Source organism: Pinus tabuliformis, chromosome Q, assembly GCF_031772625.1.
Source record: "Pinus tabuliformis cultivar Carrire ecotype Pingquan chromosome Q, CPIR1, whole genome shotgun sequence".
NCBI classification, from domain to species: domain Eukaryota; kingdom Viridiplantae; phylum Streptophyta; class Pinopsida; order Pinales; family Pinaceae; genus Pinus; species Pinus tabuliformis.
The window spans coordinates 312207990-312229580 of NC_142296.1; the positions used below are offsets into that span (position 1 = coordinate 312207990).

At 40.7% G+C, this 21591-nt stretch overlaps 1 protein-coding gene across 1 annotated transcript; it reads left to right on the forward strand.

Moving 5' to 3' along the window:
* Nucleotides 1-2863: 2863 nt before the first annotated feature.
* Nucleotides 2864-4219, forward strand: LOC149219458 (uncharacterized). Its single transcript, XM_089386827.1, has one exon. It carries the CDS (start codon nt 2864-2866, stop codon nt 4217-4219), a length of 1356 nt encoding a protein of 451 aa, XP_089242953.1.
* Nucleotides 4220-21591: the final 17372 nt, after the last annotated feature.

Here is a 21591-nt window from a genome sequence, read left to right on the forward strand (position 1 = left end):
AAATTTCCAAATTCATGGAACCAACCAGCATGCTGCTTAATCATTTCTTCATTGTTGTTGGTTTCAATTTCTCCTATCCTTTCATGGCTGAAAACCTATGCAAACGGATTGGGATCAATACTTTCTCTTCATCTGAGGCTGTGAAAATCCCAAGGGGATGAGAAAGTTCTGAGATATTGCATCGTCCGTTGAATGCACTGACATATCCTGGTAGTTGGCTTTTTCTACAGAAGCCCTCTTTTATCTCCCAATCAGCAAATCCTTCAAATATCTTGTATTGAGGAAAAGTGTCATTTGCTGCATAATTCTCATCAAACCTTTGTAAGAAAGAGGCTTCCAATTCTTCAAAAGTGTTGGGAATTCTTAAAGATAAAATAAATTTTCCTAATTCAGGTTTTATAGGAATTTCTTCAAGATCTAGAAGTTTTGCTCCTGTAAAAATGCTTAGAGAAAAATCAAGTCCTCCAATGAGCTGATAAAAATTTAATACTTGGAGGGTCTAGATCATTTTGTCAATGTATATGCTAGACCATAGATCAGATAAACTTCTGAAAAAGAGTTTTATCTTCATATTAGGCAAAGGATATACCTTTACCAGAGTATCGTCTAGGCCCAGAGAAGTACCTATATTCTTTGATTGCCATGCTTGGAATTTTCTTATCCAAGTATTTCTTTTCAGTCTCATTCCTACAAATTTTTTTATTTCTTCTGCAAGGTGGTGTGCATGTCCTTCAAAAATTCTGAATCTATCAACAAATGTAGAAAAAGTGTCGTCCTGTGGACCTTTACCTGGAATGGTAAAGCATGAACCTGTACAAGTCATGAATGCTTTATTCATATCCCTGGTTAATGAATCTGTTAGGAAATTTGAATTACCTGGGATCCACTCAACTTCAAAATCGAACTGTTGGAACCAAATTTGCCAAGCAAGAATTCTTCCCTTTGCAATTTGTCTTGATATTTTTGCAGATAGAAAATATTTGAAATTCTTAGAGTCTGTTTTGATCAAAAAATTTACGGGAGTAAGATATAACTCAAATCGTTGTATCCCGTTGAATATAGCCAATGTTTCTTTTTCGGCTATGAAATAATTCTTTTGACTGGGTGTAAATTCACCCAAAGCATAAGCACAAAGTTTTTCTTCACTGTTTTCTCTCTGTTCTAAAAGAGCAGCTGCCCAAAAATCTAAAGAAGCATCAATTTGGAGTATAAGCAAACCATCACCTGGTGGCTGGAGCTTTGGCAGTTGTTGGCATTCTGCTTTCAATTGTTTAACAACTGTTGTTGCTTCTTGTGACCATCCCTGTTTGAGATGTTTCCTGATCGGCGCTGTTTTCTCTGTCAGATTTGGGATATACTTGTGAAGATAATTCAAAACTCCTAAGAATCTTTGAATCGTCTTGGTATCCTTCAATTCATCGGGAAACTGTGTCAATTTGGTTAATACATGAGGTTGCATTTGAATTGCACCATTGACAACATTAATTCCCAGAAAATCAATACTATCTTGGAATAAAGACATTTTTCTTTCTGACAAAACTATACCATGTTGCTGAACTTCTTTTAGAAAAATTTCTAAATGCTCTAGATGGGTTTTTACATCTGGACTGTGAATGAGAATATCGTCTATATATGTAACAATGAAATCATATTTAGCAAAAATAAAATCCATTCTTCGCTGGAAGAATGCAGGGGCGTTTTTCAAACCGAAGGGAACAACCTTCCACTGGTAAAATCCGGCTGGACAAATAAAAGAAGTTTTATGCTAGTCCTCTGGCTGGATCTGAATCTGATAATACCCAGACTTCATGTCAAATTTACTGAATACCTTGCTATGCTGGATTTTTTTCATTATTATCTCAGGTCTTGGCAATGGATAGTTAAAGCTCTGATATAGTCTATGATTGGTGGATACCCCTGAGTTGAAGAAGACCTGTAAGCAGCTAATATGAGTGGCTATATCTTAGATCTAGACAATTCTTCAAACCCTGGAGAGTTAATCCGGATTTGGATAGGAGATTTGTATCAAATGCAGGTTAATACAAAATTGGATAATGTATCCATCATGGTCCTAGCATAAAAACGCATGACTGGTATAGTCTATGATTGGTGGATGGGACCGTCAGAAGCAGAAAGAAGAGCCGTTATGGAAGTCAGACTATCCACATTGGAATTTTTGTTAAAAACACAGTTCGTGCCAGAACCAATTCATGAGAAGAAGCAGTGAATAACTGATCTTAGTCGGATGGAATTAAAAGATTTGAAATATCTTGATCAATTCAGTAAAGATTTCATGGCTAAGGTTTTTAAGGCTAATCTCTCAAATGATGTGGCTCAAAAAATTTCATTTTTGTCAAAATTACCAGGCAATCTAGGAGACCTCATTATGAAAGATCTAGATGTATAGAACAAAAGCCTAGATCAAGTTTATTGGGTTGACCTTCTTTTTCGAGTTACAGAGAAAGTTAAATACTTATGCTGGCAGAAGAGGGCGCATGACATCACACCCAGTTCAGATGTCTGCAAAATAATGCTAACATGGACACCTTTCAGAAAGAAGAAGAAAACAAAAAGGTATGGTAGATTTAAACCCAAGCGAGTCTCAAATCCAAGAAATCCTTTCCATAGATATAAATTTTTGAAGAAAAGATCAAGACCCAGAAACAACAACTGTTGTTTCATCTGTAAAAAAGGACATTTTGCACGTAAGTGCCCACAAAATTCATCAAGTAAGCTTAAATCTTGTATAGATATAGAAGAATTTCAGGATGATTGGTCAATTGTAGATTCAAAGGATGATATTTCAGATGTATATATTCTAACTGAAATATCAGATGCAGAAGAGGAAGAAAATGTTCAGAAAATGAATATTTATCCATCATGTTCTGATGATGAATTTTCAGAAGAAAACCATTACAGTGAAGAAGAGAGTGACACTGACATTGAAGTCACAAGTGAAACAACAGATGACTCAGATGATGAATCTGCAAGTGCAGTATCATTGTCAGTAAAACAAGGTAAGCGCCCTGTGTTACCTTTGCCAGAAATAAATGCTTTTTTCCCATTTGAGAAAAGAACAACAGCGTCAACCAGTCTGCCACAACCAGAGATCAAGAGAACAGAAGAAAATACATTGTTAAAAAAGATAGTCAAGACTAATAGCCTTATTTATATCCTGGTTCAAGTTCAAGTAAGAAATGAGTGGATATCTGTAGATGCATTTATTGATACCGGTGGATCTAATAATTTGGCTAGACCATCTTTATTTAAATCTCTATGGAAACCACTGCAAAATATACTGGTTTCAGAAACCATTGGAGGATCTGTTAGTTTAACTCATTATGTAGACAATATTTCTTTGAAAGTTGGGGGGAGTATTGTTAAGATCTCTGCAATACAGCATTTTGATCCCTCAGCTAGTTTAATGTTGGGAATGCCATTTTTAAACTCTGTGCTTCCAGTGACAATTAGCCAAGATAAGCTGATTATCAATTTGAAAAAGAAAGCTATTTCTGTCCCTAGGTTGTTTATTGCAAACTCAGAAGCAAGACATGAAAATAGCCAGAAAAGAATAGGAGCCAGAAAGCCAGTAAAAGATTCTGATGATTGGCAGGAAGTCCTGCAGTTCTATGAAGCAAGAGCAGAATCTAAAACAAAACAATTGGCATGCATAGATCCCAATTGGTCTACAGAACAAGATGATATCCACAAAATACTTCTAAAAAGTTGCTCGGAAAACCCACAACAGTTTTGGGAAACAGAAAGTCCGATGCAAGAAATTATAACCTTGCATGACAATGGAGTCAAAGGAAAACTGATTCCCTGCACTCCCTCAGATGAGCAGGAAATAAAGAAACAGATAAACGAATTGCTACAAATGCAGCTCATTGAGCCAAGCGAGTCCCATTATGCTTGCTCAACATTTCTGGTAAGGAATCATTCTGAGATAGTTAGGGGTAAACCGAGAATGGTGATAAACTATAAACCCCTCAACGCCATCACTCAGAGCTTTAACTATCCATTGCCAAGACCTGAGACAATAATGCAAAAAATCCAGCATAGCAAGGTATTCAGTAAATTTGACATGAAGTCTGGGTATTATCAGATTCAGATCCAGCTAGAGGACCGGCATAAAACTGCTTTTATTTGTCCAGCCGGATTTTACCAGTGGAAGGTTGTTCCCTTCAGTTTGAAAAACGCCCCTGCATTCTTCCAGTGAAGAATGGATTTTATTTTTGCTAAATATGATTTCATTGTTACATATATAGACAATATTCTCATTCACAGTCCAGATGTAAAAACCCATCTAGAGCATTTAGAAATTTTTCTAAAGGAAGTTCAACAACATGGTATAGTTTTGTCAGAAAGAAAAATGTCTTTATTCCACGATAGTATTGATTTTCTAGGAATTAATGTTGTCAATGGTGCAATTCAAATGCAACCTCATGTATTAACCAAATTGACACAGTTTCCCGATGAATTGAAGGATACCAAGACGATTCAAAGATTCTTAGGAGTTCTGAATTATCTTCACAAGTATATCCCAAATCTGACAGAGAAAACAGCGCCGATCAGGAAACATCTCAAATAGGGATGGTCACAAGAAGCAACAACAGCTGTTAAACAATTGAAAGTAGAATGCCAACAACTGCCAAAGCTCCAGCCACCAGGTGATGGTTTGCTTATACTTCAAACTGATGCTTCTTTAGATTTTTGGGCAGTTGTTCTTTTAGAACGGAGAGAAAACGGTGAAGAAAAAAGTGAAGAAAAACTTTGTGCTTATGCTTCGGGTGAATTTACACCCAGTCAAAAGAATTATTTCATAGCTGAAAAAGAAACATTGGCTATATTCAACGGGATACAACGATTTGAGTTATATATTACTCCCATAAAATTCTTGATCAGAACAGACTCTAAGAATTTCAAATATTTTCTATCTGCCAAAATATCAAGACAAATTGCAAAGGGAAGAATTCTTGCTTGGCAGATTTGGTTCCAACAGTTCGATTTTGAAGTTGAGTGGATCCCAGGTAATTCAAATTTCCTAACAGATTCATTAACCAGGGATATGAATAAAGCATTCATGACTTGTACAGGTTCATGCTTTACCATTCCAGGTAAAGGTCCACAGGATGACAGTTTTTCTACATTTGTTGATAGATTCAGAATTTTTGAAGGACATGCACGCCACCTTGCAGAAGAAATAAAAAAGGTTGTAGGAATGAGACTGAAAAGAAATACTTGGATAAGAAAATGCCAAGCATGGCAGTCAAAGAATATAGGTACTTCTCTGGGCCTAGACGATACTCTGGTAAAGGTATATCCTTTGCCTAATATGAAGATAAAACTCTTTTTCAGAAGTTTATCTGATCTATGGTCTAGCGTATACACTGACAAAATGATCTGGACCCTCCAAGTTTTAAATTTTTATCAGCTCATTGGAGGACTTGATTTTGCTCTAAGCATTTTTACAGGAGCAAAACTTCTAGATCTTGAAGAAATTCCTATAAAACCTGAATTAGAAAAATTTATTTTATCTTTAAGAATTCCTGACATTTTTGAAGAATTGGAAGCCTCTTTCTTACAAAGGTTTGATGAGAATTATGCAGCAAATGACATTTTTCCTCAATACGAGATATTTGAAGGATTTGCTGATTAGGAGATAAAAGAGGGCTTCTGCAGAAAAAAGCCAACTATTAGGATATCTCAGTGCATTCAACGAACGATGCAATATCTCAGAACTTTCTCATCCCCTTGGGATTTTCATAGCCTCAGATTAAGAGAAAGTATTTATCCCAATCCGTTTGCACAGGTTTTCAGCCATGAAAGGATAGGAGAAATTGAAACTAGCAACAATGAAGAAATGATTAAGCAGCATGCTGGTTGGTTCCATGAATTTGGAAATTTAAAGTTGGCAGAAAAACTACAGATTCCGAAAAAAATGGATGATTTACAAGGAGAACCCAAAGTACTAAAATTTGTGGTTAATCAAAAGGCTTTGGTAACCATCACTGTTCTCTCACCTAATTGGAATAAAAATTTCATCCATATAATAAGTTTGATGATTTCTAAAAGGATCTGCACATCAATGATTTTCGAATTAGGCTGGCAACACAAAGATTTTATGAGTAATAATTGCAAACAATGGGTCTCATATGCAATTGAGAGTTCAACAAATATGTTTCAAATTTTTAAATGGGAACTCTTAAATGGCATCGAATTGGCAGTGTAAAGGTCACTGACAGTAAGAAATGTCTTTAAAGATTCTTTTCTAGACATTGAGATTAGTGCTTTACCTTTTCTTAACAAGTGGGAGAAACAAGAAGCCATGTACACACCTCAACAACTGGGTCTCCACAGGATAAAGACAAATACAGAAAAGGGAGAATCTTCAAAAGCAGCATCAAGGAGGACAATAATGTTAGATGAAGATGCCAAAGAAAAATTAATAGCATCTACTTTCCCAAAATATTTGACAGATGCCCAGGACCCAGCAGCAGATATCGATGAAGAATACAACCGGCTGATAAAACGCCACTAGCAGAAGATACTCAATGAGTACGAGCCAGCACATGATCCTTCCGATCATGACAATGACTATGATTTAGATAGGATTCTGATGGGACCATGGTAGAATCTTTAGCTAGAAATGTGATAATGTGGTCACATGTTGTAGATAAAATCATTGTACTGGAAAAGATTGAGTAGACACCGCCGGTGAAAGAAATACCGACAGGACCCTAAATAATTTCCGCTTTTACGTCATCTCTTAGCTAGGATTAGATTTGCTAGGAAGTCTATATAAGAAAGGGTCTGCAGAAGTTCAATATCATCACTTGACAGAGAACTCTGAGATCTCTTGTTGTAATAAGCTTTATGTACTCTGCTTGTTTTTGTTAATATCGAAGCCTACTAGGCCGCCTGTCTGAGGACAGGGGAGTAGATGATGTTGTCATCATTGAAATGAAAGTTGACATTATGCAGATGAAATACCAATGGTAGTTGTTCATTTTGGATAAATTTATGTTCACTCTTCTTTAAGAAGATCCCCACTACGTGACCTCATGTTCAGATCTGTGATGGGGGCCCACAAGAGCCCAGTCAGGGAAACTACTAAGACGAGGAGTAGGAGGGGTGTTACAGGGAAAAGTGTCTATGCAGAACTGCTAATCCCACTAAGGTGTGGTAGCTACCTTAGAAACAAACAAAGTAAAGCTACTTTCATTTTTCCTTTATGAAAGATAGATGAGAGAAGAATAAAGGAGACCAAACTCTGTCTTGCGCTTAGCTCCTAGTTCGATTCCTCTCTCTTCTGATAGTCCTTTGCTACTTGCTTCCTTGTACACCCAGCTTCACAGAGTACCTGTAGAATCAAAGCATCATAACACTATACAAGAACATGGATCTATTATCATAAACAATCTAGGATCAGATGTAAATTGACCATACAAATGTATAAAACATAAACGACACAAGAGTATGGAGGAAAACTTGAATAGCTTTTATTGATAATCAAGAAAGAGCCAAGAGAGTTACAACCAGTTGTTCTGACCCAGCATCATCCTATCAGCAAGTAAGCCCTTCTTCACCTCATGCAAAGCTTAGATCACTCAACACTATGATGTTGCCTCAAGAAACTAACAACAATTCCTTACAAGATGCAAAATTCCCGTCCCTGGATCTCTGGGATGAGGGATCCATATATAGATATCTGTAAGGGAGATGAGTCAGCTTGTGATTTGATTAGTGTCTTCCCTCTGATAGTTCTTGCTTCCACTTGGAGATTGATGATCTCTTACTCATCCTTGGTCGAATTCAGAGAGGCAAGTGTCACAGGAGAAGTTTCTGGAAGATTCCATGCCTCTCCACCTCGCGGATTGACACTGCCATTTGTCACTTCTCGCCCATCGCACCCCATAGAAGGGATTTTTGAAATTCAACGCACCCACAGAGTGTACTTAGGTGAGATGCAACACACTTTGCCTATGGAGCAGGTGAAATGATCCTGTTTTGACCAGTTCTGAGCAGTTTCTCATGGAGAACTTCTGGGAGAAGCTGTAATCAGTTGACCTTGTTCCTTTAGGGGTTGGAACAACACTTTTAGGGACTTGTGAGCCCTTGTTTTATGGACATTTTATGCTTGGTGTTGCAGTGCCCAAAAGTGTCTATAACAGTTGCCCCCTAAAGCATGAGGTCATTAATCTTTTTTGATGTCGGGTGAAATGCTTTATCATGAGGATCCAAAGTTCTTTCAAGCTAGGAGGAGACCTGTAATAAGATACAATACAATACATTATCTACATAATATTTTCATGATCTAGCTGAGGCGGGCATTCCCATGCTCAACTTTATAAATTCATTTTCATGTACATAGGACAGACAATCGTCTGAGTGTAGACTGATGATTCGGGTAGAGCCATCATCCCTTTGATTGGATGATTATCTGTGCAGCAATGATGTACATTTGATGTATTTATTTCCCTGAATATATATCGCAGCCCGGATGGATAAAACTAGATCCGGGGTCTTCAATCTCGTTCGATCTTCACTCGAAGTACAAGTCTATCCATGTGAGAGATGTTCTGGAGTTGAACATGGAAAGACATCGCCTGATTACCAGCCAATGATGTACGCTGTTAACAGGTGCGAGAGGAATCACCGATAATGATAATGACCCTCAAGGTACTGCAGTACAATTCATGTGGTGTGAATAAAGGACTTGGCATCGAACACCACGCAAAATCTTTCGGTCGAAGGCCATTGATGTAAACTTATCACCGGAAGTGAGAAACTTGCCATTGAGGCATGCAAGCTTCAAAGTACTGGAAGGGGTGTTCCTAGATCGACTTCTTGGATAATGAGTTGATGTCGACAAGAAGCGATCCGTCATAGGAGGGCCTTAATGAATCCCACATAAATGAAACGAAACGGAGCAAATGATTTTAATGGAGGTGAAAACGATCTGGTGATATAAGGTTCAGGGTGGCGGTCATGAAAGAATGGAGCGTAAATGTATTACAGCGGGTGAGACACAGGTGAATTCTCTAATTGACTTCTCTTGAACATATCGGCGACACTAACGTGATGGATTGGTAGCATTAACCCCAAATGTGGATGGTGTGATGGGACCATGGTGATGTGACCGGTGAATGAAACAACCCAACCTGACTTGGATGTGGAGTGAAAGTGTCATGTTCAAGAGCGACTTGCTACCAACAAAGTTTCTTCAAGTTTTCTTCCCAATTTTTCCCCAGTCATTGCTGACTAGTACCTCTTTATTTTTTTCAAGCTTGAGGAGGATAACATATGCTTGTTCTATAATTTTCCCTTTGGGGAAACCCATCGCTATGTTTTAACGAGCCTAGCGATAGTGAAACTCGTTCTTGTCTGCTATGGACAAGTTTGTCGCTATTAGGTTTTAACGAGTTTAACGACAAAGATAACTCGGTCCTTTTCAATTTTAGAGAGTTTGAAAAGGGTCGTAAAGGAAACTCCAAAATTCCTTTTTCGTCATCTAATCCCTTTAGTCCGAAAAAGTATAAAACAATACAGAAGGGATGAATTTTTGATACTTTTAACGAGCCGAACAAAACAAGTGCTCGATCTTTTTGTGTAATAATCCCTCAGGTCCAAAAATATTAAAATCTAAAGGAGGGATAGCACTTCCGGTCCCTTTAACGAGCTGGAGAGGCCAATGGCTCGGCAATCTTTTCATATTTTACGAGTCAGTTGAAAAGATCTTAAAGGAGACTCGTCTTTGAGGAACGAGTGATAAAATGGGGTAGCAGCTGATTCCAGGTAAGGTTTGGAATTTTCCAATCACGGCAGTGTTACAAGGATGGCTAGCGGGATCACTCTTCACAGCTGTTCCTCAAAAGGGGTAAACAATCAAATGGAGGTGAATGATCGGCCAATACAAAGTGGAGGTGATGATGGGAACACGACCAAGGCTTTAAAGTCTGAAGTACTACATTCATGATGATTATTTACCGAGAATTGTTCATTTTTTAATGAGGTTAAACGTAGGGAGAAACATTTGCTCATGACTTATGTTTAATTTTTAACGAGCTTGAACTATGTGCTAAAATTGCTCGATTAATCCAGTCGTATAATAAGAATGTCTCATATATGAAAATGACAATTTTTAGAGTTTTTCCCCATATCCTTTCTTTATGCAAGTTAGGAAACGACCAATCCTACGAGTTTAAAGGGTTAGAGGACCTACAAATTTAAAAAATAAATGGTTGCTCTCCTCTTGCATGCCAAAAGGTTTGCATGCCCCCAGGTATAAAATAAAGTTTCAAGGTCACCTTTTATTCTAGCGACAAAACATTTGTTTTATCAAGAAAGGTCTACCTCTTTCAGGTTACCAAAGATTGTTCTATTCATAGTGCAAACAAAACACTTCTTCGGTGATGTCTAGCGAAATAGACAAAGGTGAGACAATCCACTCACATAACTTTGACGAGGGAATCTTATTCCAGCCTAACCCCCTTTCCAATCACAGATGGGAGTACAGACTAGTCATATATCTCTCATGGAAACCTACCCTATACCCAAAGTTTTCTTGCCGAAGCAGACCAGGGTGCATGCCCCCTGGGTTTCATTCATGTCCCCTGAATCACTCGCGCTCATTGGGTGGACAAATTGGGGATTGATGAGACATTCTTTGTGTGAAAAGACCATTTAGGGATGGTATATGACTATTTGCTATGTGTGATCTGGGAAATGAAATTTGGTCTACGTGCTTGACCACTCTTCCTTCGTGCGGAAAACACATTACTCTAAAGAGTGATGAGACAATGGCTCCCATGCAATAAATATAGTCTCGTCCAAGGAGTAGATTATAATCCAGGGGTCCTTGGACTACCATTACGTTCATGTGAACGGTTTTCCCTCTCAATGTTATGGGCACATTGGGAAGGATCCCTAACGGTCGACTGGTTCCTTTGTGAAAGCTTGTTAGATTTCTCATCTCAGGCAAAAGCGATGGCAAACCAAGCGCTTTCCAAGCAGTTGAGGAAAGGATACTCACAGAAGCCCCTTCATCTATGATGGTACCGACCATAACCATTCTATATATTTGAGCAATGATTTGGAATGGTACACTAGCTGGTAAACGGGGTCTGCCTAGTTGATTCCAGTCAAAGGAAACAACTAGGTTGCTTGGAGGTGGGACTGAATAGACGGCTGGGTACGATTCTGACGAACTTCCTTCCTGCGGTAAAGGAATGGGTAAATTTCCCCCATGTTCATCGGAGTCTGTGCTTATGAAAAGAATTTGGACGGTGTCATCCTTATTCTCTTCTGTGACTGTATCATCTGAAGATGGAACCTCTGAAGGCAAGACCGGGTCAACTGCCGCCTCGACCTTTTGACTTTCGTCTGGTATGGGTTCAGATGGTTTGTCTTCAATGATAGATGCTTCGGCCGACCACCTGGGTGGGTCAGCCAGATTTTCAACTAGCGACGGACTCGGCAAGAGTTTTTTATATCCAGGAGGAAGTCGTAACGGTGAAACCGGATGATCGTCCAAAACTCTTTTAGCCTCGTCTAAGAAGGGACAACGGTGGACGGCATGATCGCCTTCGCACAGTTTACAAGGAAATCTATATTTTCCTTTTTGTCCTGGGGCTTCACTTTCACTAGTCGACGGTGTGTTTTCAACATGATCATCAGAGGTTGATGACACCGGGTTGTGCAAACGAGGAGACTAGTCCCTTAAGATCCAAGGGATGCAGGGACAATCTCGATGATAGTGGTCTCCTTTGCAAATGACACATGACGATTTAGGCTTGGTCGGTGGAGTATGTGGATTTTTGCTAGACGACGCTTGGTTGCCCCCTTTCGCTTTTGGCTCCTTCTTCTTCTTCTCTTTCTTCTTCTTTTCCTTCTTCTTCTCAGGTACTTGATTTTTGGCTTTACCATCCCCATCAAGCGAAGAGGAAGGAGGAGAGGAAGAATTGGAGGAAGTAGAAGGTTGGTGGGTAACTCTGGAATTGTCTAGTTGCTGACTTGATTGTTCAGGAATTGCAGTGTTCTGAACGACAGAGGTTGAGAAGAGCCATACGGGCAAGCCGATTGTCAATCCTGGAAGCGACAATGTGGCCATATGGGGTGCACCAACATCTCCCCAAGAGGAGAAGGTACTAGGATCTCCTCCAAGGGGAATTCCTTGGTTGGTGGACTCCATTCTCTCAACCTAAGACCAACGTAGGAAAGGTGATGATTATTCCATTTAAAATAAATTTTATACGCTTTGACACAACTTGTTATTTCAATTTTAAAGAGTCGAGAAAAAACAAAAGATGACTCTAGTCGCCTTCGATTTTTAATGAGCCTGAAGTGACATGTGCTCAGATGGAACTTTTCCGTTAAGGAGTCTGAAAAGGAATGAAAGGGACTGCTCTGGAAATCTAGGCAGAGGGATTACCAAACCAATCACAAAACTGCAGAATACTTTTTACGGTACGGCAGTCAATCTTCCCGAATGCTGTGTTCAGTGCATTGCGATCGATAGGGTGGCAGACACGACTTCCTATGGATAAAGGATTAAGCCTATTATGGTCTCCGAAAATATACTCGACGGTACATGGGAGCACAAGTCTGTACTGGCACTTATCGTCTCAAAGTGGAGGAATCACCCAACCAACAGTGAGAACAACAGTTACCAGGCTTTACGACGCCGGAATACGTCTCTAGCCTAGACTTCTAGATGTTGTGCGTTAAGTTCCAAAGCGTTGTTAGATTCATTAAATTTATTTTATAGTTGATCTTGCTTAAGAAATTTTCCTTTTAGGTTCACCGAGTGATGTAGATGTACAATTCCTAAAATGCAATCTAAGATGATAAACAGTCTTTTATCTTCTTTGTGCAATGAAAATCCTAGCTACTAAGGAAAGAAAGACAAAATTCTTTCAACAAAGAGCAGAGAGCACACACTATATGCACTGTCCTAAATCAAACCAATCAAACAGTATAAATGCAAATGCACATGCATGTATTTGTTTTCAGCCTTCTTAATATGTGAATGATAAAAAGAAAGCTAATGCGCAAATCTGAATTACTTTTCAAGCGACAATTACTAACAAGTTTCTTTTCAAAATAAAAAATGAAGACAATCACAACACTTTGCGATTTGGAAATGAATACTTGCTTTCGACACTAGGAAAACTACAAATTCAGATCAAATACAATAGTAACAGGGTAATCGACTACCAAGAGCAATCAGACTCTCTTCTATGACTGAAAACGACACTTGCGACACTTTCAAATCAAGAAACGACGGTACAATTACGTTACTTTTTTGCAAATGAGAACTGAAAATGACTCAACAAATACACAAAAACATTTACAGTTCTTTTCAAAATGGAGGTGGAATATCAGCAAGGAAAAGGGGTTTCAAATAGAGGTGTACTGACCATAGGCAGCAAAATTCATGAATAGAACTGAAAAGAATGAACACAGAAACCAAAATTGAGGAACAATGCCTAGTCTGATCAGCGCACCTGTAACACAGTGAACTTGAAATGCAACGCACCTACTACACTCGGGAAGTGTGCTGAATTTCAGATTCATAGAATAGAGACTGCGTTGGGCCAGAGACGAGACTTTGCTTGGGTTCCGGGTCACAGTTTGCGGTTCAGTTCAGGGATTTTGGCTGAGCAAGTGGTAATCAGTAAATCAACAACATGGGTAGATCTAAGGAGGTTAATAGAGCCACCACAAGGGCAATTAGAGAGTTTGTAAATCAGTTGTTTAATTCATAAAAAAAACCCGGAGATTGACTGAAGCGACATTTATCTACTTTGCATTTGCATAGCAAATGCAGTTCGAAAGCTACCTGGCTCAACTTCAGGCTCCGTCTGTAAGTTTATAAAGTAAACAACAAGGTAGATAAACAAACAACCTAGCCACTCCCCAGCGGAGTCGCCATTTTGTTACAGGGAAAAGTGTCTATGCAGAACTGCTAATCCCACTAAGGTGTGGTCGCTACCTTAGAAACAAACAAAGTAAAGCTACTTTCGTTTTTCCTTTATGAAAGATAGATGAGAGAAGAATAAAGGAGACCAACCTCTGTCTTGCGCTTAGCTCCTATTTCGATTCCTCTCTCTTCTGATAGTCCTTTGCTACTTGCTTCCTTGTACACCCAGCTTCACAGAGTACCTGTAGAATCAAAGCAGCATAACACTATACAAGAACATGGATCTATTATCATAAACAATCTAGGATCAGATGTAAATTGACCATACAAATGCATAAAACATAAACGACACAAGAGTATGGAGGAAAACTTGAATAGCTTTTATTGATAATCAAGAAAGAGCCAAGAGAGTTACAACCAGTTGTTCTGACCCAGCATCATCCTATCAGCAAGTAAGCCCTTCTTCGCCTTATGCAAAGCTTAGATCACCCAACACTATGATGTTGCCTCAAGAGACTAACAACAATTCCTTACAAGATGCAAAATTCCCGCCCCTGGATCTATGGGATGAGGGATCCATATATAGATATCTGTAAGGGAGATGAGTCAGCTTGTGATTTGATTAGTGTATTCCCTCTGATAGTTCTTGCTTCCACTTGGAGATTGATGATCTCTTACTCATCCTTGGTCGAATTCAGAGAGGCAAGTGTCACAAGAGAAGTTTTTGGAAGATTCCATGCCTCTCCACCTCACGGATTGACACTGCCATTTGTCACTTCTCGCCCATCGCACCCCATAGAAGGGCTTTTTGAAATACAACGCACCCACAGAGTGTACTTAGGTGAGATGCAATGCACTTTGCCTATGGAGCAAGTGAAATGATCCTGTTTTGACAAGTTCTGAGCAGTTTTTCATGGAGAACTTCTGGGAGAAGCTGTAATCAGTTGACCTTGTTCCTTTAGGGGCTGGAACAACACTTTTAGGGACTTAGAAGCCCTTGGTTTATGGACATTTTATGCTTGGGGTTGCAGTGCCCAAAAATGTCTATAACAAGGGGGAGTCAAGCGAGTGTTCTGACCTGAGTTTTTCACTCATTGGGATTAGATGCCACTATACACAGATGAATATCCATATAGTGGCATGAACTATCAAGGCGATCTTGACTTCCACTTCCACTAGGAAGAGCATGGGACCCATATGGTAAGTGAAAGTTGCTATACATTGGATGCATTTATAGTTTAAGAAATATTTAGTGTGGTACTGATTTCTAAACTTTGTAGTATATATATATATATAGCACCTGTGAGGCTGGCAGGATACACGAGACGAGCCGCAGCGCCTGGTGCTATAGATCAGGGTGATACGTCGTCAGAACAAAGACTAAGTGATGGTGTCTATTGGAGGATCTCCAATGCAGATATGACATGCTACTACCTGGGGTTTCAGACCATGGCTGGCATGATCTGGAAGATTGATATATAAATGAGTGCACAAGTCTTCCCCTTGAGTGGTGAGGAATCACACGACGACTTGCGATGGCTGGTCAAGCAGTATGAGATCTATGGGTTGGGGGAATGTAGCCATTGGCTTGGGAGCCTCTAGATGATAGTGATTAGGCATAGGGACATGTGGGTCCCCATTTTTTTTTGTTGATAACATGCGAGTGAGCATGTTAGATGTATTTAGAGTAGTGGACTAAAAACACTGTATTACGATACATATTTATGATTATGCATCTTTTTGTGACGATTGTGGTTCGCCATTTGTTTGATAAATGACAATTTAGAATGTTATTAGCAATGTTATCTACATAGTGATTCTGGGCTCTAGGAACATGATTGAATGAAATGGATTCAAATTCATACGCCAAAAGATTAACTCATAGATATTTTCTAAATAAGACAGGATTATGCACATGATAAACACCATTCAATTGCATGATAGGTAGCAAGGAATTGAGACAAACATGAAGGTGAAGGATGCAACGGTCAAAGGAATCAGCTAAAATACCTATCACAACATCATATTCAACCTGGTTATTGGTGGAAGATCCAATGCAAATGTCGTTAGAGTGGACTAACAAATGAAAGGGGGTAAAAATGGCACAAGTTTCCGAGGCAAGATTCTTAGTGAAGTGACTCACATCATTGAAAAAAATGATATAAGGTGTGGATGATGGATCCATTTGAAAGACACAAGAAGTCAATATGTAAGAATGTGGGGGATGCAAAATACCTAAATGCAAGAATAAATAAATAGATACACACATTTGAATGGGAAACTTTCTTAAGGTAGAGTGCATTTATAGGATTGGGAAGGATTTCTCCTTATGGATCCTCTAACGGGTATGTCCCTATTGTAGCGACTATAGCCACCCTCCAAAATTTTGCCTTAGCCTGTTTTGGAGCCTCCCTACCAATCTTCACAACAGCTTGCCTTTCTTTGTCAAGTCCTCAAGCTTCAGTGTCTTTCTTTCTCAGTGGCAGCCTGTCAATCACAGTTTGACCTTTTCCCCTCATAGGCTACTCATTTGGACTTGGTCCAACTACAGTCTGCGTAGCTTCCTAGTGAAATTTACACATTTCTGGAGGGAAACCAACCATTCCCTATAACAGCCTTCTGGGTTCTAGGATTGTGCAATCTTGCCAGCCAGCCCTCCCAGCAGGAATTGTGCAATTTTTCCCATCAATAGGCAGTTCAGCCCAGGATTTGTGTAAATCTGGGCAACAGTCAACTATTGGGCCCAGAAATTGTGCAATCCCCTTGGGCAGTCAACCCAACTTACAGTTAGCATTGCACATTTTTCTCTAGCAGTCAAACAGTCTCTTGTATCTGTAGCTGAGTTGATCGGTTCCCTCCGGGACTAAGCAAAACTAAATTTCATGCATAGGCTACTTCTCCCAAGGCAACATGCAAAGGAATACCTTGTTTTAGGGATCTATGTTTAGTATTTGGAGGTTACATGCAAGGAGTAATTTCAAAACCTCCCTCCAAGTTTTGTTTCCCCTAGATTTGTGGCATGCACGTCATAACCTTGATGTTATCAAAACTCATCAACTAGAAACTACAGAGCTCATTCCTCACATCAACCTAGTAGCTCTGACATCCCACATCACATATAGGAGTAATTGGCACATTCAACTTAGCTGTTTTGGGGTAAGCTCGCTTCCCATGCCTTGTGCTGCATTTCTATTGCTTTTTATGTATTCACTTGTGCGAGTGCTGTTTTATTGATTTCTTTGAAAGTATACTACCATTTACATGTATACTAGCTGCATCTAGATTTGTTTCATTTTTCATTGCTATCTCACTGTTGTCGCATGCATGAAACTATTTTGCATAGATATTTTCCCAACCAGTGAACTGCCTCACCCACATGCATGTTGATTTATTTGCTCAATCCTCCATTCATGTTTTTCATGCACTATTTATCACTTCTGCTATCACTTAGTGCCGCCATGAATTTCATCAACTTACTTGCTTTCAATTTCCTGTCGGCGAGTCGGTCCAACCTTGGCCTGGTCTCTGCCTTCACCAAGGCTGCATTGTTCAATCTGGATAAGGAAGGCTCACCTTCCCCTCCAAATTTGTGCATTCTGGCCCAACACTAGCCTCCTGGACTGAATTGTGCATTTCTGGAGGTCAATGGCTGCTTGACCCAATAATTTGTGCAAATCTGTCCCTGGGCCAACAGTCTTTCCCAGCTAGAATCGCGCATTCTGCAATCCTAGCAGCCAACTGCCCAACTGAATTGTGCATTTTACAGTTCCAGTTATTTAGTCTCCCAGCACCCTAAACTGTGCCTTGTGCAGTCTTGGTAGTCGGTCTCCTGACCTCCCACCCGAAATTGCACAACCTTCACTATCATTCACCTAGGTATGTTGCAGGTCAATTCTCATGTTCATTTTGGTTTTCGACTGACATATTTCTTGCTATGAGTGTTTCCATGTGTCTAGGTATCACAAGTGTTCATCTACCTCTCAGCAGTACAGGTACATTGGTTTCCAAGAGAGTAGAGATGAAGACACCATTCATAGCACACTTGGGGATGCAATCGATCAAGTGTCCATGGGCTTACCTACTCACGAAGACATAAAGTTTTTCATGGACAAGGAAATTAAGAAACAAAATCACAACAAGCAACATCATGAAAAATAGTTGAAGGCAACATACTGAATGTAGCGAATGCAGTTAACGCAGCAGATGTAAGAGGAACGTTGTTGAAAACATAGAGACGGAGCAAAGATGCAAGATCAAGTAGATTGACTGATAATGAAAGCAAATTTGGAGACTCAAACTATGAAGTGAGTGTTGGCTTGATGGGCCCTGACCCAGGTTCAATGTTAGTCAGTCAAGAAAATCCCTACACTACTGGCCCTTTCAGCATCAGCCCGTGGGGTGCGGACTGAAATCTCACCCAAAGCAGTATGGGGGGATGCAAGAACCAAGTTTCTGCACCTTGAGATGGTCATGATGTTGATCTACACTTCCTGATCCTACCTTCATGTAGATCGATAAGCCTTTAGGGATTATCAATGTTCCTTCTCTTCTGTCCTTCAGTACCTCCGCGAAGGTACCCGATTGATCTTCGCACAGCCCTAACTAGAGGTCTAGGCATTTATGCACCTCTGTGGCTACGTTACTGTGTAAGTTCCCAAGTTATCCTAAGTGTTACCTACTCTACCATGCATTTACAATTATCTTCACGTAAACCTATATTCTTGCTTGCATTCAATTAACAGATATAATCAAATACATTCGCGCATCAAATAAGCATTATAATGTAAACCTAGATCGTAACATAATATAATCAGATGCATTAAACAGAGACAAAATACACAGTGATTGTAGAATACTTCTCTTTATTGATATCTCAAGTTTAGTACAGACTCTATCCACCCTGTGCACACAACTGCAGGGGTCTGCACACTCAGCTGCGGACTTCCACCCTAAGCCTCTACACACTTAGCTGCAGAGCCTCTACCTATGCTAAGACCCTAGAATGCTTAGAACTTCTTACCCTTTTCTTCTTACTTCCCCTTCCTCCCTTTTTATACAATCCCATGCTCTGCGGACCATGGGTAGATCTTTACAGCCGACATGAAACTTTACAAAACAAGGGTGGACAACCCTTTATGACTATTGACATATTTGCGCTCCATGAACAAAAAATGCAGAGAGTTTACTTCTTTATTACAAAATTTGGGCCTTCTGCCCCAAAACATGGGATTTTAGCCTGAAAAATGACTCTTGGGGGAACCCGTTCCCAATAGGCCCCCAACACAAACATGGTGACTCGCCCTCGAGTCACTCTGCAGGCGTGGAGATCTTGGCATGAAGACCCCCCAGCTTGACCTGTACGACTGCTACCTCCGCAGTGCACTACGTGACCGCCTGCTTTATCTCCTTGACCACTTGCTCTGTCACTAGCTCGACACTTTCATCCTAAAGCTTCTGCTGAGTCTCCTACAGACGAGCCAACTTGAATTCAATGGTGGTCGTGATGAAGTAAGCCTCATCCAACCAAGGCTTCAAATGCGCCTTCAGCACTGCCTCTTTGTGCTGAGCTACATCTACCTATTCCTTCAATGACTTGGCCTCCTACAACTTTGCAAGTCTCTGCGTGATGGCGACAATACATGTTGTCCCTTTTACTTCGTCGTAGCACTGCTGCAGCTCTCACGCCTCTATTTCTAGCCTATGCACAGTAGGGTCTTCTTGTAAGCTGGTTAGTACTTCGAATCACTGTTCGAAAAGCATTGTGTAGTCTGCCACTGCACTTTCTACTGCTGCTATTGCCTCTGTTATAGCAGTCGCATGCTGCTCCTTGAATTCCGGCGGAGTTGAAGGCTGGGCCTTCAAATGCAACTCTGTAGTTTGGAGGTTCAACTCCAACTGAACCTTTTCCAACTCTTTGTTGGCGTCACGCACCCCCGTAGTGAGTTTGGAAATGTGCACATTTACGAACTCATCTTCAGGAATGGCCAACTTCGGGACCATTTAGCATGCTTCCTCCACGACCTGGACTATGCGCTTGTTCTTGTTGGTCATGTCGTTTGTAGTGGCGATGGAAGAATCTCGCTATACGTCCATCTAAGCATTGTAAATATTCTCCTCACTGATCACCTGCAAAGAGCGCTGTTCGCGGGCCCTCAGTTCCCGATAACTCCATCTTGCAGCAGGTAGAGCGCCTCACTAGGAAGCACTGCCAAGTTCAGCCCTACTCCCTTGAGGGCACTGACTGCGGCCTATCAACTTTGGTCTCTATTTTTAGTGCTCCATCTGGCAGCACTATGGCTTGGGAGTCCCTCAAATGCAGCATCTCGGTGGCTTCTGAAGTACCAATGGCCAAACTGGTGGATGCTGTGCTAGTCTGTGATGCCCGGATTTGTAGTTCTCGCAGATTCACCTGAATGGCCCCCAACACCTACTGCTACTGCTGCTACTCAGACTATTACAGTAGTTTAGCGGTGACATCCCGCACTGTATCTCCAATGTCATTTAGATCCCCCTCTATTAGGGTGATCGAATCTACATACATCTTGCTAGCCTTAGACTTCTTCCGCGGCCCTACTTTTTCTTGTCCCCTTGGATGCCTGATATGGAATGAAGGAATTTGTGGGTTCACTCCTCCATGCTCTATATAGTCGTCCTCTTCTTCCTCTGCCTATGGGGAGGGTGACTTCTCTTTGTCAGAGCTGCACTCCTCTCCTCCTGTCTGTCTGCCTGTCTCCTACGTGGCAGCACAGTCTGCCTTAGCCTTACCCTCAACCTCATTTCTCATTTTCTCAGCCAGCTGCTCCATCTTGAGCTTGGCTTCTTCCTTCTTCCACTGCGTGACTGTCTTGGTAGATCCTGCAGTTAGGTCTGAGGCAGTGTGCCATTGTGCTGGTTAGATGTCAATGATCACTTGAATCACATCGTCCGTCGCCAAGTAGCACAAGTTGTGCCACTCCTGCTCGGGGTCCTTCCACACCCTTATTGATACATGGTGGAAATCAGCCTTGAATTCTTCGTACACCTGCAATTTATCAAAGATAGTAGTCAACAACCGTACCTTACATTTGATGGCCATGTGCACGTTCATCTCCATCAAGATCCAAAATATCTTGCTGTCTTTGATCCTGTGAGGATCCTTAGTCACCCACAACAAAGCGTACTTTGTGGCCTCAGGTAGGTTCAGTGCAACCAAGGGAAATTGACTATCTTTAGGTAGCTCCCAGGCTACTAGCACGATGGACAGTAAGAGCCACGCATAGTGGAAGGTCTTACTGAGATCCTACACCTTGCGACAGTTCACGAGGAACTCACCGCAGAGGTAGGGCACCCAATTAAACTGAACCCCCTCTGCGCATTGGGCTGCTAGAGCCACGACGGGTGCCAGTAATTCATTAGAGAGACACTTCTGCATGATCTTCCCTGCCAAAAATATGTGTGGCCACTTTGACCGCAGGGTCAGAAATACTTGTAATAGCATAGCCGCATGGCTTCTTTACTAATCTGAACTTCTTCTTCATTGCCTCCACAAGGGTTTTCTCGCTTGACTTTCCATCAAACATCATGGCCAAATTCTCCCTTGAGTATGGCAACCTCGTGATCTGATGGATCAGTCTATCAGTGATGGGTATTGGCTCCTCTATCCACAAACACCCATCATGCACCAAGCA